Source organism: Brienomyrus brachyistius, chromosome 12 (assembly GCF_023856365.1).
Source record: "Brienomyrus brachyistius isolate T26 chromosome 12, BBRACH_0.4, whole genome shotgun sequence".
Taxonomy (NCBI): domain Eukaryota; kingdom Metazoa; phylum Chordata; class Actinopteri; order Osteoglossiformes; family Mormyridae; genus Brienomyrus; species Brienomyrus brachyistius.
In genome coordinates, this window is record NC_064544.1 from 5,742,763 (window position 1) to 5,756,315 (window position 13,553).

At 48.2% G+C, this 13,553-nt stretch overlaps 1 protein-coding gene across 3 annotated transcripts in view; it reads right to left on the reverse strand.

Annotated features, from left to right (window-relative positions):
* LOC125704918 (type II inositol 3,4-bisphosphate 4-phosphatase-like) overlaps nt 1–13,553 on the reverse strand; it is a 143,651-nt gene that overhangs the window by 129,406 nt on the left and 692 nt on the right. For 2 of the 3 annotated variants that reach the window (XM_048971067.1, XM_048971066.1), the window contains exons 2-3: nt 4,067–4,220; nt 1,782–1,846 (exon numbers count right to left, since the gene is read on the reverse strand). In XM_048971067.1, the coding sequence (XP_048827024.1) occupies nt 1,782–1,846; nt 4,067–4,181 (180 nt within the window). In that variant the 5' untranslated portion in view covers nt 4,182–4,220. Of the gene's footprint in view, nt 1–1,781; nt 1,847–1,966; nt 2,101–4,066; nt 4,221–13,553 lie in introns of those variants that run through there. The other variant, XM_048971068.1, reaches the window with a different exon arrangement.

A 13,553-nucleotide genomic window follows, 5' to 3' on the forward strand; every position in this document is an offset into this window, starting at 1 on the left:
CAGATTATATACACAGCCCACAGGTTATATACACAGCCCACAGATTATATACACAGCCCACAGATTATATACACAGCCCACAGATTATATACACAGCCCACAGGTTATATACACAGCCCACAGATTATATACACAGCCCACAGATTATATACACAGCCCACAGATTACATACACAGCCCGCAGATTACATACACAGCCCACAGATTACATACACAGCCCACAGATTACATACACAGCCCACAGGTTATATACACAGCCCACAGGTTATATACACAGCCCACAGATTATATACACAGCCCGCAGATTATATACACAGCCCGCAGATTATATACACAGCCCACAAGTTTCCCTAAGGGATAAGCAGGGCACAAATACAGACAGAGCCACATCCATCTTGCAAGAGAGAATGAGTCGGAGAGACTGGAAGATGCACTCAGACTCTAAGACTTTTTCCTAGATGCAAATCTATAAACCAAACTTTGGTAGTGTAATGTGAAAAGGTGAAACCCCCATGATGGACGTCCGATCACCTGAGCTCACACTCCTCGAAATTACCGTGACAGGGATCTCTGCGGAAATGCAGGTGAGAGCCGGAGCGGAGATCTGTGCCGAAATGCGGGTGAGAGCCAGAGCAGAGATCTGTGTTGAAATTTGGGTGAGAGCCGGAGCGGAGATCTGTGCCGAAATGTGGGTGAGAGCCGGAGCAGAGATCTGTGTTGAAATTTGGGTGAGAGCCGGAGCGGAGATCTGTGCTGAAAAACGGGTGAGAGCCGTAGTGCAGATCTGTGCCGAAATGCGCGTGACAGCCGGAGCGGAGATCTATACCGAAATGTGGGTGAGAGCTGGAGCAGAGATCTATACCGAAATGCGCGTGACAGCCGGAGCGGAGATCTATACCGAAATGTGGGTGAGAGCTGGAGCAGAGATCTATACCGAAATATGGGTGATAGCCTGAGCAGAGATCTATACCGAAATGTGGGTGAAAGCCGGATCAGAGATCTGTGCCGAAATGCGAGTGAGAGTCGGAACGGAGATCTATACCGAAATGTGGGTGAGAGCCGGATCAGAGATCTGTGCCAAAATGCGAGTGAGAGCCGGATCGGAGATCTGTGCCGAAATGCGGGTGAGAGCCGGAGCGGAGATCTATGCCGAAATGCGGGTGAGAGCCGGATCGGAGATCTGTGCCGAAATTTGGGTGAGAGCCGGATCGGAGATCTGTGCCGAAATGCGGGTGAGAGCCGGAGCGGAGATCTGTGCCGAAATGTGGGTGAGAGCCGGATCGGAGATCTGTGCCGAAATGTGGGTGAGAGCCGGAGCAGAGATCTGTGTTGAAATTTGGGTGAGAGCTGGAGCGGAGATCTATGCTGAAATGCGAGTGAGAGCCGGAGCGGAGATCTATGCTGAAATGCGAGTGAGAGCCGGAGCGGAGATCTATGCTGAAATGCGAGTGAGAACTGGAGCAGAGATCTCTGTGGAAACACGCACGAGAGCTGGAGCAGAGATCTTCACGGAAATGTTCGCTAGAGCCGGAGTGGCGATCTCTGAAAAACGCGCACGAGAGATGGACCGGAGATCACTGCAGAAATGCGCACAAGAGATGGAGCAGAGATCGCTGCAGAAACGCACGCATGAGCCCGGAGTGGAAATCTCTGCAGAAGCCCATGTGAGAGTCGGAGCAGAGATATCTGCCAAGACATGCATGACAGCTGGAGCAGAGATCTCTGCGGAAATGTGCGCAGGAGCCTGAGCGGAGTCAGGGAGAGGGAGTGCGTGAGGCTTACCTGGCTGGGGCTCTGCATCAGGAAGAGCAGGTTCCCTGTCAGCCGGCACCATCGCTCTCTGCGCTCTGCACGCGGGCAGGGGAAGAGGAGAAGAAACAGACAGGGTTAAAATGACTTAGCTGCCGCCGTCCGCTGCTCTCTAAGGATCTTGGGGGGGGGGGGGGGGGGGGGGGGGCACCACTCGCCTGGGATTAGGAGATGGTGAGACAGTGGGGAAGCGCATCACTTTTAAAGGTCAGCGCCGGCAGGGAGAGTCATTATGCGATTCCCGCTGTAGGCACCAGCGCCGTGTGCCTGATAGGCAGCTTAATACCAGAGAACTTCCAGAAGGCAGCCAGGGTCCCTGGAAGCTCTGCCTCTTTTTATTGGTCCATACCTCTGCGCTCAGTAGGGGTGTAGCAGAGCTGGGAGGGGAAGCTAACGGGGGGGGGGGGGGGAGTGCAGCTAGACTATAGGGAAGGAGCTCAACGCTGTATGCTGAGGTGAGTAAGCACAGGCTCATTTTAGCATACTCAACACTGAACGCTAAGGTGAGTAAGCACAGGCTCATTTTAGCATACTCAACACTGAACGCTAAGGTGAGTAAGCACAGGCTCGTTTTAGCATACTCAACACTGAACACTAAGGTGAGTAAGCACAGGCTCGTTTTAGCATACTCAACACTGAACGCTAAGGTGAGTAAGCACAGGCTCGTTTTAGCATACTCAACACTGAAAGCTAAGGTGAGTAAGCACAGGCTCGTTTTAGCATACTCAACACTGAACGCTAAGGTGAGTAAGCACAGGCTCGTTTTAGCATACTCAACACTGAACGCTAAGGTGAGTAAGCAAAGGCTCATTTTAGCATACTCAACACTGAACGCTAAGGTGAGTAAGCACAGGCTCGTTTTAGCATACTCAACGCTGTATGCTGAGGTGAGTAAGCACAGGTTCATCTTAGCATGTATGCTACACTAAGATGGTTAGTACCAGGAGAGGAAATAGGTCCTTCACTAGCTTACTAATACTGTTCTTTTGCCTGTTCATCCATGTGGAACAGATGTTTTCAGAACTGGCTTTAATGGTTATGAAACTGCAATGATATTTTGGACTGTTTGGGCTGAACGTTGGAGGCCACTGATCATCATTTGACGTATCAACCAAAAGGCACAAGAAGGATCACATACTCCCGACTGTGAAAAGAAACTGTCCTAAAGACCTTCTCCAAACCCGCAGCCAACTCTGCAGCAGTAGGGAGTCCAAGCTTTGGCCAAATATTCAAAACGCCCTTCAAATTATCTGTGACTCTCCTGTTTGATCAAACAGAATAATGACAGAAGAGCCTTTTTATCTAACGCAATGTTTCCAAATCCAGCTCTCAGGGACCCCCAAGCCAGTCCACATTTTGGCTTCCTCCCAGTTCTTAGCCAGACATTCCACATTTTTGCTCCCTACAAGGTCCTAGGTAGGGAGCTGGGAGGAAGCAAAAACATGGACTGTCTGGGGGGTCCGCAAGGACTGGGCTGGAAAACACTGCTTCATAGGACAAGATTTAGAGCTGTGCCAAGTCTTACTGGAGGAGTGGGGTCATCATTGTCCAATGGCGCGCTGAAATAATGATTTCAAAAGTTTTCTAGGGCTTTTCCCCCTTTTTTGCAGACTGAAATCTCTGGAATAATAACAACCCAGCAGCGATAATTAGGAAGTCAGTCTAGCAGAACGCCGGCAGCATTAGGAACAGATTGTTATGGGCTGTGGGCCCTCGGGGCTCTGATACAATCACACACATCCACCTGACCCCTGCAGACTCTTTTCAGATGTCTTCAGTTTCTTCGCACGGACGTCTGCTCATCCTGGCCTTATTTTCAAGATCCTTCCTGTAACATTTTCAAATCTTTCTTTTTTTTTCTTTAGCAGATGCTTTTACCCAAAGCACCATACGGCTTTTGAGAAAGCTGGACCAGCCAGTCAAAGGAGCAACTGGGGGGGCGTAAGGACCGTGCTCAAGAGCCCAGCGGTAATATCACCCTGCCAACTCTGGGATTTGAAACCAATGACCTTCTGATCACGCAATGGGGGGAGGGAACTTCCTGTGCTCAGCAATTCACCAACCAGTTTAGCCCACACCATGTTCATATGCTAACAGTGCCTACAGTGAGGTAATGACACTCGCTCACAGTTTTTGTCTCTGACAGCTACGCTGAATCATAAAAGGTGTTCCTCATATGGGCCCCGATGATACCGGCCCCGTGGCCCCAGAGGTGGCTACAGGGGCTTTAGCTCCCTCTCTGCCCTGTAATACTGCACCTGGCTTCTGAGGAATGCCAGGGGGGATCCTGTGCACCCAAAGTTTTCCTTCTTTATCAAAGTTTGCCGGAGGTCCCTGGGATAGAGATGCTAGTGCCTTAATGTTGAATCTCATCCTCTTCCAGGAGTCAGGCCACCAGGCAGTGATGTACACCTGTAAGACACACACGCACAAACACACTTTGTATTCATATCTTTGTGGGGACTGGTCATTAATTTCTATGGTAAAAATGCTAACGCTATCTATGACTACCTTAACCCCCACCCAGCCCTAACCATGACCATAAGTAACCAAAGAAAAGTCTTTCGGAATTTTTATAACACTTAATTTCCCCTTGTTGGGACGGAAAAGGTGATCACCATAACATCAAAATAACAGGTTTTTAATATCACGTTTTGGGGACATTTGGTCCCCACAATGTAATGTATATCGGAACCACACACACACGCACACACAAACACACACACACACACACACACACACACACACACACACACACACACAAGGAAAGCAGCGAGTACACCAAGAACTTGTACGAATGTTCAAAGGCCGGAGGCATACAGCTTTCACCTGTCACAGTGAAAATAGTTCAGAAATTTAAAATGCAATAGCTAGAAAGAATGGATTTCTCTGCATTTCAATGCTCCGGAACCCTATAATAATGAAAACCACAAAACGGCTTAAAGAGTGCAAAGAGCTGACCCTGTATTAAAAACGAAATGCATGCAATTTCACAAGCGTTTCCTAAGGAAGAATCGAGACAAGCTGTACACTTTGACAACTTCCATTACACAGAAGGTTTTCTCCTGGTTTACAGTTGCAGAGCGTGACTAACCATAAAAAAAAACCGGCAGTCATCTGAAAAAAAACTGCACTTTTAATTCAAAACACCTGTCATGCCGAGTTGGCGCCATGCATCTGCACTGATAAATTATGCAGAAGCGCATTCCTGCGTTTCCAGACAGAGCCAGAGCTCAGCTTGTCCCTGATCTTCTTGCGGATTCCTGCGGAGATACCTGTGAGGAAGTGGCACTACGAGGCGAGAAGGAGAGACTTAAATACAGGCGGGAAAGAGCATATTAAACGTAGACAGCGGGGGGACTGCAGCCGGCTGTGGTGTTACGCTAGAGGAAATGGCTGGCGGCGGTCATGGCTTTCCGAAAAAGTAACAAGCAAAGCCGGGGGGGTAAATGAACGTTTTAAATAAAATCAGAGAAATAAACCACTAACACGCTTCTTTGAAATCAGTATTTGCAAACTGGCGGCGATCCATGCCGTTCTAAGCCCAGCTCAACAGCTGAACTATGCAAGTATAGAATTAGCACCGAGATGTTCACGTTACGTGGCATGCAGGTTATGGACTCACAACCGGAATACTGCTGGTTCAAATCTCAAGATTTGAAGATTTGCTGCCCTCACACAGAGTATGACTGGGATTGGAACCCAACACCAAACGAGGCAAAGGAGCTGACCCACCATGCCACCAACTGTAGGGTATAATCAAGCTCAGTTTTTTAAATATATATATATATATATATATATATATATATATATATATATATATATATATACACACACACACACACACACAGAGAGGCCTATTTATACACACATATACACATATCGACAAATGTGTGAAGGCTTCTGCCTGATTCCACCTGGGGTAGCTGAACACCCTCCAGCATACAGAGGTGGTCCTCTGCCAGAGCTGTGATGCTCATTAAGGCAGAAAAACACAAGCAGACCTTTAACTTATCCACTTTCCACATATCCCGAATAAAACCTTCCAAACGCCTACATCTCGTTGACAAATACTAAAACTCATTTCCAATACATCCAGTGTCGGACAGACATCTCTCAAATGAAATTTACCTCTACAGAGAGAATATTTCATGTGTACTTCACAAAAATCCAGAAATAAAACCAAACATACAAAAAAATGTCAAACTTTATTATGGCCTCTTTTAAGTTTTATATTTACACCACAGGGCAAATACATTTTTAAACAGCTTTCAGAAAAGAGAATACAATATCGCTTAGCTTCATTCACCAGGTTATTATTTTAAAGTAAATCTAAATTTTTGAAACGCTATTTGCTCATTAATTGAACTTGTATTTTAGTTCAAGTTACATGTTACAACGTATTGGTTCTTTAAAAAATACCTAAAAATACCTAAAAAATACCAGCATGAAAACATGCTGAAAACATGCTGAGGCTAATTGGAGTTGCTAAATTGCCCGTAGGTGTGCATGTGTGAGTGACTGGTGTGTGAGTGTGCCCTGCGATGGGCTGGCCCCCCATCCCGGGTTGTTCCCTGCCTCGTGCCCATTGCTTGCGGGATAGGCTCCGGACCCCCGCAACCCAGTAGGATAAGCAGTTCGGAAAATGGATGGATGGATGGATGGATGGATAATTATTATTATTATTATTATTATTATTAACAGACAAACAGTCTTGATAGTCATCAGAGGTTTGCTGTCTACCTTCCGCTGTGCGGTGGGATCGATCCGAGTCGCCTGGCAACACGAAACGACGGCAATTTTGGAAGTGTGACGAAAGCGTCTGAAAACCATCCGAGCCCTGAAAAACCCTCGGCTGATAAGACGTTCAAAAGGGCTCGGATGACAGGCTGTCCGTCCCAGACCTGGGATGCCGCAGCTCAGTTATGAGCAGACAAAACTGCTTTCAATGCATCGCAGAACCAGATTAACCCAATGCATTGTCACAGAACGAGATTAACTGAAAAGCATTGCTACAGAACCAGATTAACTCAGTGCATCACCACAGAACCAGATTAACTGAAATGCATCGCCACAGAACCAGATTAACCCAATGCATCGCCACAAAACGAGATTAACTGAAATGCATCGCCACAGAACCAGATTAACTCAATGCATCGCCGCAGAACGAGATTAACTCAATGCATTGCCACAGAGCCATGCTTGGCCTTGTTTTCAGTGATGACTCTTCAGGAGGCCCCAGCAGACAAAGAGTAAATCCAGGAAGTCAATGATGACCTGAGATATCAAAAAGTCAATAGTGGGGATCTCTGGCCATTTGAAGAGTAGGTCATAGACAACCACCAAAACGCACTGATGGTGAAGAACCCCAGGGATGTCACCATAGACAACCAGCTGCAGGTGATCCCAGGGCCGAGGCAGCTATGAAGACCTAATAGCCCATCTCCCCATAGCCCATCTCCCCATAGCCCATCTCCCCATAACCCATCTCGCCATAGCCCATCTCGCCATAGCCCATCTCCCCATAGCCCATCTCCCCATAGCCCATCTCCCCATAACCCATCTCGCCATAGCCCATCTCCCCATAGCCCATCTCCCCATAGCCCATCTCGCCATAGCCCATCTCCCCATAGCCCATCTCGCCATAGCCCATCTCCCCATAGCCCATCTCCCCATAGCCCATCTCGCCATAGCCCATCTCGCCATAGCCCATCTCCCCATAGCCCATCTCGCCATAGCCCATCTCCCCATAACCCATCTCGCCATAGCCCATCTCGCCATAGCCCATCTCCCCATAGCCCATCTCGCCATAGCCCATCTCCCCATAGCCCATCTCGCCATAGCCCATCTCCCCATAGCCCATCTCCCCATAGCCCATCTTGCCACAGCTCCTCAAGGTCCCTGTCGATCTCCGGCCACCACACCAGGTTTCTGCAGCACTGTTTCAGCTTCACAATATCCAGGCGGCCGTCATGAGCCATAGTGAAAACACACACACACAGAGCGCTTGGGACCACCGTGCAAAGCCCACGTGCCACATAGGTGTCCTTCCGGCAGGACAGCTCAGTTCCTCGGGCACCTCATGAGGTCAGCCATTCCGGATGTAAGTGCAGAGATTTTAGAGAGAGGATAGAATCCTATTCAGAAGCTTCTTTAAGCTCCTGCAGAGACATAGTGGCTGGAAGGCTGTATGTAACATCTGAATAATGCCCTATTCCACACAGACAGTGGCCGTGTGCGGGACTGGTGCAGAGACGAAGTCAGAGAGCATGTCGACCACATCATCGCTCCCGCCTGGGGTCACCTGCAGGTTAAGGTTGTGCTGGCGGAGGCAGTGGGGTCAGCAGGGTCTGTGACCTGTTCCTGATGAGGAGGCCAGCGCCGCCCATGCCTGCTGATCCGTCCTGGGGGTGAAGGAGCGGGTACAGAGATACAGGTGCCACCATACACAGACACAGATGCAGGCTAGCGCCTCGTGCTCACCCACTGAGTACCGCTGGGCTGGTTAAGAGCACTGGAGGCAGCAGCAATGAGCTTCTCTGTGCCATTTCCAGTCTGCCAGCATCACACCTAATGCTGTGACCGGCTTGTCACAGATCATGAAAGAGGGACTGGAGACGTCAAAGTGAGCTGACACCGGGCGATTCGAAGGTCCACATAGCATCAGATGCCCGAAACCACACACACCGAAACCTACCGCAGCAGCCAGTGCAATGGGGCTGTAGCAGGTCAGTACTGAGAAAGGAACTATGGGCAACAGCCTGTCATGCGCAGGAAGGAGGCAAGCTGAGCGGCTGAGCTGAGCACAGGGATGGTCTGAACGGCGGCCATGTTGGATTTGGGTGAAGTTATGCGGCCTGCTGACAGGCAAAAGCCCACATATCTGCGACTGGAAGAGTAAAGACGCATCTTCAGCATCAGGCACTGGCCTGTGCTTGGCTAAGGCTGCGAAAATGCTGCCGAGTTGCCCGTCGTGGATCTCAGTGGTGGGTCCGTGTACAACAATATCTTTGAGATATATGCCAGTCAGCACAGGCCAGTATGCCAGTCAGCACAGGGGGGCGGAGCTAAGGCTAAATGGCATGTAGGTGTAGCGCAACCTTCCTGTATGTAATATAAATGCTGTGAGGGTTCCGCTGCAGGTGGAGAGGCTGCTGTAAATATCCCTGTTTGAGGTTGAGTTTGGAGAACACCGCAGAGCCCTGGAACTCTGTGAAGGTTCCGCTGCAGGTGGAGAGGCTGCTGTAAATATCCCTGTTTGAGGTTGAGTTTGGAGAACACCGCAGAGCCCTGGAACTCTGTGAGCTCTGCTGAGGGGGCAGCAGGCACTTATCTGGGAACCCCGCCTGATTCACTGCATGGACATCACAGGTACGCCTAGCTACCATCGGGTTTGAGACCCAGGGCAAAGCGTCCACTGAGTCAGTGATGCCAGCATCCAGCAACTGCTGTAGCTCGGTCGAGACCCCATCACCGAGGGGCAGCGGGGTTTGATGTAGTGGCCGAATGGCGGGTTTAACGGGAGGGTTGGGGGGAGGTTGGTGGACGAAAGCAGCGAGGCAGCTTCGGCCGTTACACAGTGGTGGCCATTTTGGTGCCAAGGTGTGGTGACTGTGAGAATTGCCAACCCCCCTGTGTCCAGGAGACGGAACCCCAGAGCAGAGATCTACGCCAGACCCATCAGGTTTGCCCCATAGTGAAACTGGGCACCATGTTAGTCCCACAGCAAACAGTCACTCCGAGAGAAGCGACCAGATCAAGTTTAGAGTCACCATAGGCTGAGAGGAGTGGTGGCTACAGACAACTGAAAAACTGACTAAGTATTAACATTCAGAACAGACACACTGTCAGTGGTATCCAAAAGCGGAGAGATGCATACATCATTCAGGAGGACTGAGCATGACGTGAAGGACACTGGGCCTGAGAATAAGAGGGGAGGGGTGGCCTTCCAACCCGGCTGCAGAAGAATGACAGACAGCAGCAAAATGATCCTGCTTACCAGCTACGGAAAGTCTGACCACGTGCTGAACAGTGCACGGCTCTGGGGGCGTGAGACCGAGACGCACGGCTCCGAGACGCAGGGCTGTTGTGTGCAGGGCCCAGTATGCTGCTGTTGCCTACGTTGCATAACGGCAGCTGGTGTCGGTGATGGAATAAAAATGACTGAAGAGCACTTTGTGGCAGCAAAACGAGCATCACAGGTGATACTGGCACCGTTTGCTAGTGTCCTGAGCAGACGCTGACCCTCTGCGCCAAGCAACCCTGCAAGAGCACCTTTTTCGTGGTCACATCAGTCAACCCCTGTGCTATGAGGTACGTTTCAAAAGATTGTCCAGGGTATCGGAGGTTCAACGCGAAATGTCAGGAAGGGGTAGGTGGCGGAAGCGAAATAGCAGCCATCCTCATCCCCAGATGTTATATTTGAAATACTGCGGACATCACATGATAATACTGCCTTTTGTTTATTCTATTTCACACGTTCACACTCCACAGATAGAACCAATCCAATATGCATTACCTACAACATAATGAGTACAGCACGATCACTAACTTAATGCATCACTACAGAACAGCGCTAAATCAATACATCACCAGAGAGCATCAATAACTCAGTGCTTCATTACAGAACAGCGCTAAGTCAATGCATCACCACAGAGCATCACTAACTCAGTGCTTCACTACAGAACAGCTCTAAGTCAATGCATCACCACAGAGCATCACTAACTCAGTGCTTCACTACAGAACAGCGCTAAGTCAATGCATCACCACAGAGCATCACTAACTCAGTGCTTCACTACAGAACAGCGCTAAGTCAATGCATCACCACAGAGCATCACTAACTCAGTGCTTCACTACAGAACAGCGCTAAGTCAATGCATCACCACAGAACATCACTAACTCAGTGCTTCACTACAAAACAGCTCTAAGTCAATGCATCACCACAGAGCATCACTAACTCAGTGCTTCACTACAAAACAGCTCTAAGTTAATGCATCACCACAGATCATCACTATCTCAGTGCTTCATTGAGAACCCAATGAGCAGACATAACAATTAGCATGCATTGTTGGAAGATACCCAAGTTAACCTAAAGAGAACCAGCAGAAGGATGCTAGTCCCAGTCAGTGTCAGTTTTAATGCTATTGGAGGCCATAATTTGGGGCGACAAATGAGGGGGAGTTACCAAATACGCCATCGTGCCTCCCAGTCAAAGAGGACCCTGATGAAGACACCATGGAGGCAGTGTGAGCAGAGAAAAAGCCCCCAAAAGTAATTACCTTTAATCGGAGCTGATTTTAAATTGTTTTAGTTCCTTTCACAGCTGATTAATATTGTACTATAAGTTCAGCTAAGGGACACACAATAAAAACCAGAATTCTTAACATTAAAGCAATTAAGAAGCTGCAATGAAACAATGTTCAGATTCACGGTGTGCACTAGACCTTTACCGCGTGTCAGCATGGAGTAACGTCAGTTTTTAAAGGAGCTGAGCGTCCAGGTATGTTTTAGAGGAGGTCCGTATACATTCACACATTACCGCTAAAGCCAAGAGGCTAATTAATACAGCCAAGATTGAGAGAATAAGCCTGTCATTAATCCACAGTTCTTTCACACTACAATCAAATTCCTAAAGGTATTTAGGAGATACGCTCATCCAGCCATTTTCCCATCAGGGAAAATTACAGCCAGGAACCAATGGGCTGTTGAGAGATGATGTGGCAGGGAAACCAGCAGCACGGTAGCAGAACCAGTCTGATGGGGGGTGGGGCAGGACAATCCTTAGCTACACCTGTGGGAGAGAGGGGGCCTATTTATTTTGGGACAAACACCTTTATTAAAATAAAATAAAAGATGGTGTCCTTGGTGGGTGCTATGGGGGGACTCACATGGCCCACGAATGCCCCTCATTTGTGGGGGGGCTCACATGCACACACCTCAAAATGGCTATTGAATGAAAATATTAACTGAGAATTGCAACCATATCAGAATAACTAGACAACAGACTAGCTAAAAATTTGTTTACTCAAAAAAGGTTTTTAAAATAAATATATTATGCAAATGTGCAATAAAAATACCAAAACGCGAAAACAAGCAATAATAAATCATTTGAGGGGAAAATAAACACGTAGGAGATTTTGCATAAAATCACGACACATTGGCAATAAGACTTGTCGCCAGCGAAGTGGATGTCGAAGGAGAAAGCGAGGGAAGGCTGCCTGTCACCCAGTTTAGCTACGTGCAAACACTGTACCAAACACACAGGGTTGAAATTCTCGCTAATAAATGGAGAAATTAAACGATATCGGGGGTTTGCGGCAGCAGCAGACGCCACCAGCCTCGCATCAACCTGGACGCTCCTGGAGCTTAATGCTTCCACGTTACCTCCTCCGTGAACCTTAAAAACTATACATACGATAATGATAAGAGACAGACGGGGAAGGGAAGGAAACACGGTCGGGACACACAATGAATGTCAGCAGGAGGTAATGTTTTGTCTTTGCGTTGCGCTCTACCATGAGGATCTCAACGCGAGAAAGTTCGGAGATCACCAACAGGGTCGTGTCCCTATCCTTCACACACAAATCTACGCCCTTGTACTGTACTCCCATCCGCACACGCATCTCCCAGTCTCATACGACCTGTCTGAATCGCGTCGGAACCAAGTTCGCGTGTCAGGGGCAGTTTGTTTATTATTAAGGCTTACTAACTAACACAAACTACAGATAAAAGTCTGCGCAATAAACAAACATTGTGTTACTCAGGCATTATTTAAAATCAGGCGTGGACACCCCTCATACACCCGTGCCCGTTAATTACCGCCCAGAACTCAGCGAAAGAGGCGATCCAGCGACACACTTCATCGGTTTGTCAAGCAACACCGCCACCTGCGGTTTGACTAATGTACTTCATCAAGGGGTCTGATCGTATGAACAGTTTGATAGAAAGACCCTTTTGTATGCCATCTGTCTGCTGTTGACAGAGATAATCAGGGAAAGCTGTTTACAACAATTCAATTATAAAACCTGGATTAGGATATTTAGGACTACTATTCTCCCAAATTGATCATAATCTTCCTTGCTTTGTGGCAGCACTGTGGCTTACTAGGTAGCACTGTGCTCACGTGACTCTGTGGTTGTGGGTTTGGATCCCCTCCCATGTGTGCGTAGCTTGTACGTTTTCCCCGTGTCATGTGGGTTTGGATCCCCTCCCGTGTGTGCGCAGTTTGTGCATATTCCCCATGTCATGTGAGTTTGGATCCCCTCCCGTGTGTGCACAGTTTGTACATTTTCCTCATGTCATGTGAGTTCGGATCCCCTCCCGTGTGTGCGCAGTTTTTGCATTTTCCCCATGTCATGTGTTCGGATCCCCTCCCGTGTGTGCGCAGTTTGTGTGTTTTCCCCATGTCATGTGGGTTTAAATCCTCTCCCGTGTGTGCGCAGTTTGTGTGTGTACCCTGTGATGAACTAGCACCACGCCCAAGCCCTGGTATAGTTATCTCATTGCTTTATTTAGTAATAATTAATATTATAGAAATTCTTATTGAAAAAATGTCGACTTTGCTGCCCTCAGATTTGAAATACACAGACATTAGCAACATTCTTCTACCAGTTTCACATTAAGCCGATTTGGCTGTTAATGCCTTTTTTTCAAAACAGCGTACACTTTGAATTTAACATCTTCACTGTATTATATATTTTGAATTACATCCGTAGACTGCATTCATTTGCATACAGCTTCTGCTGG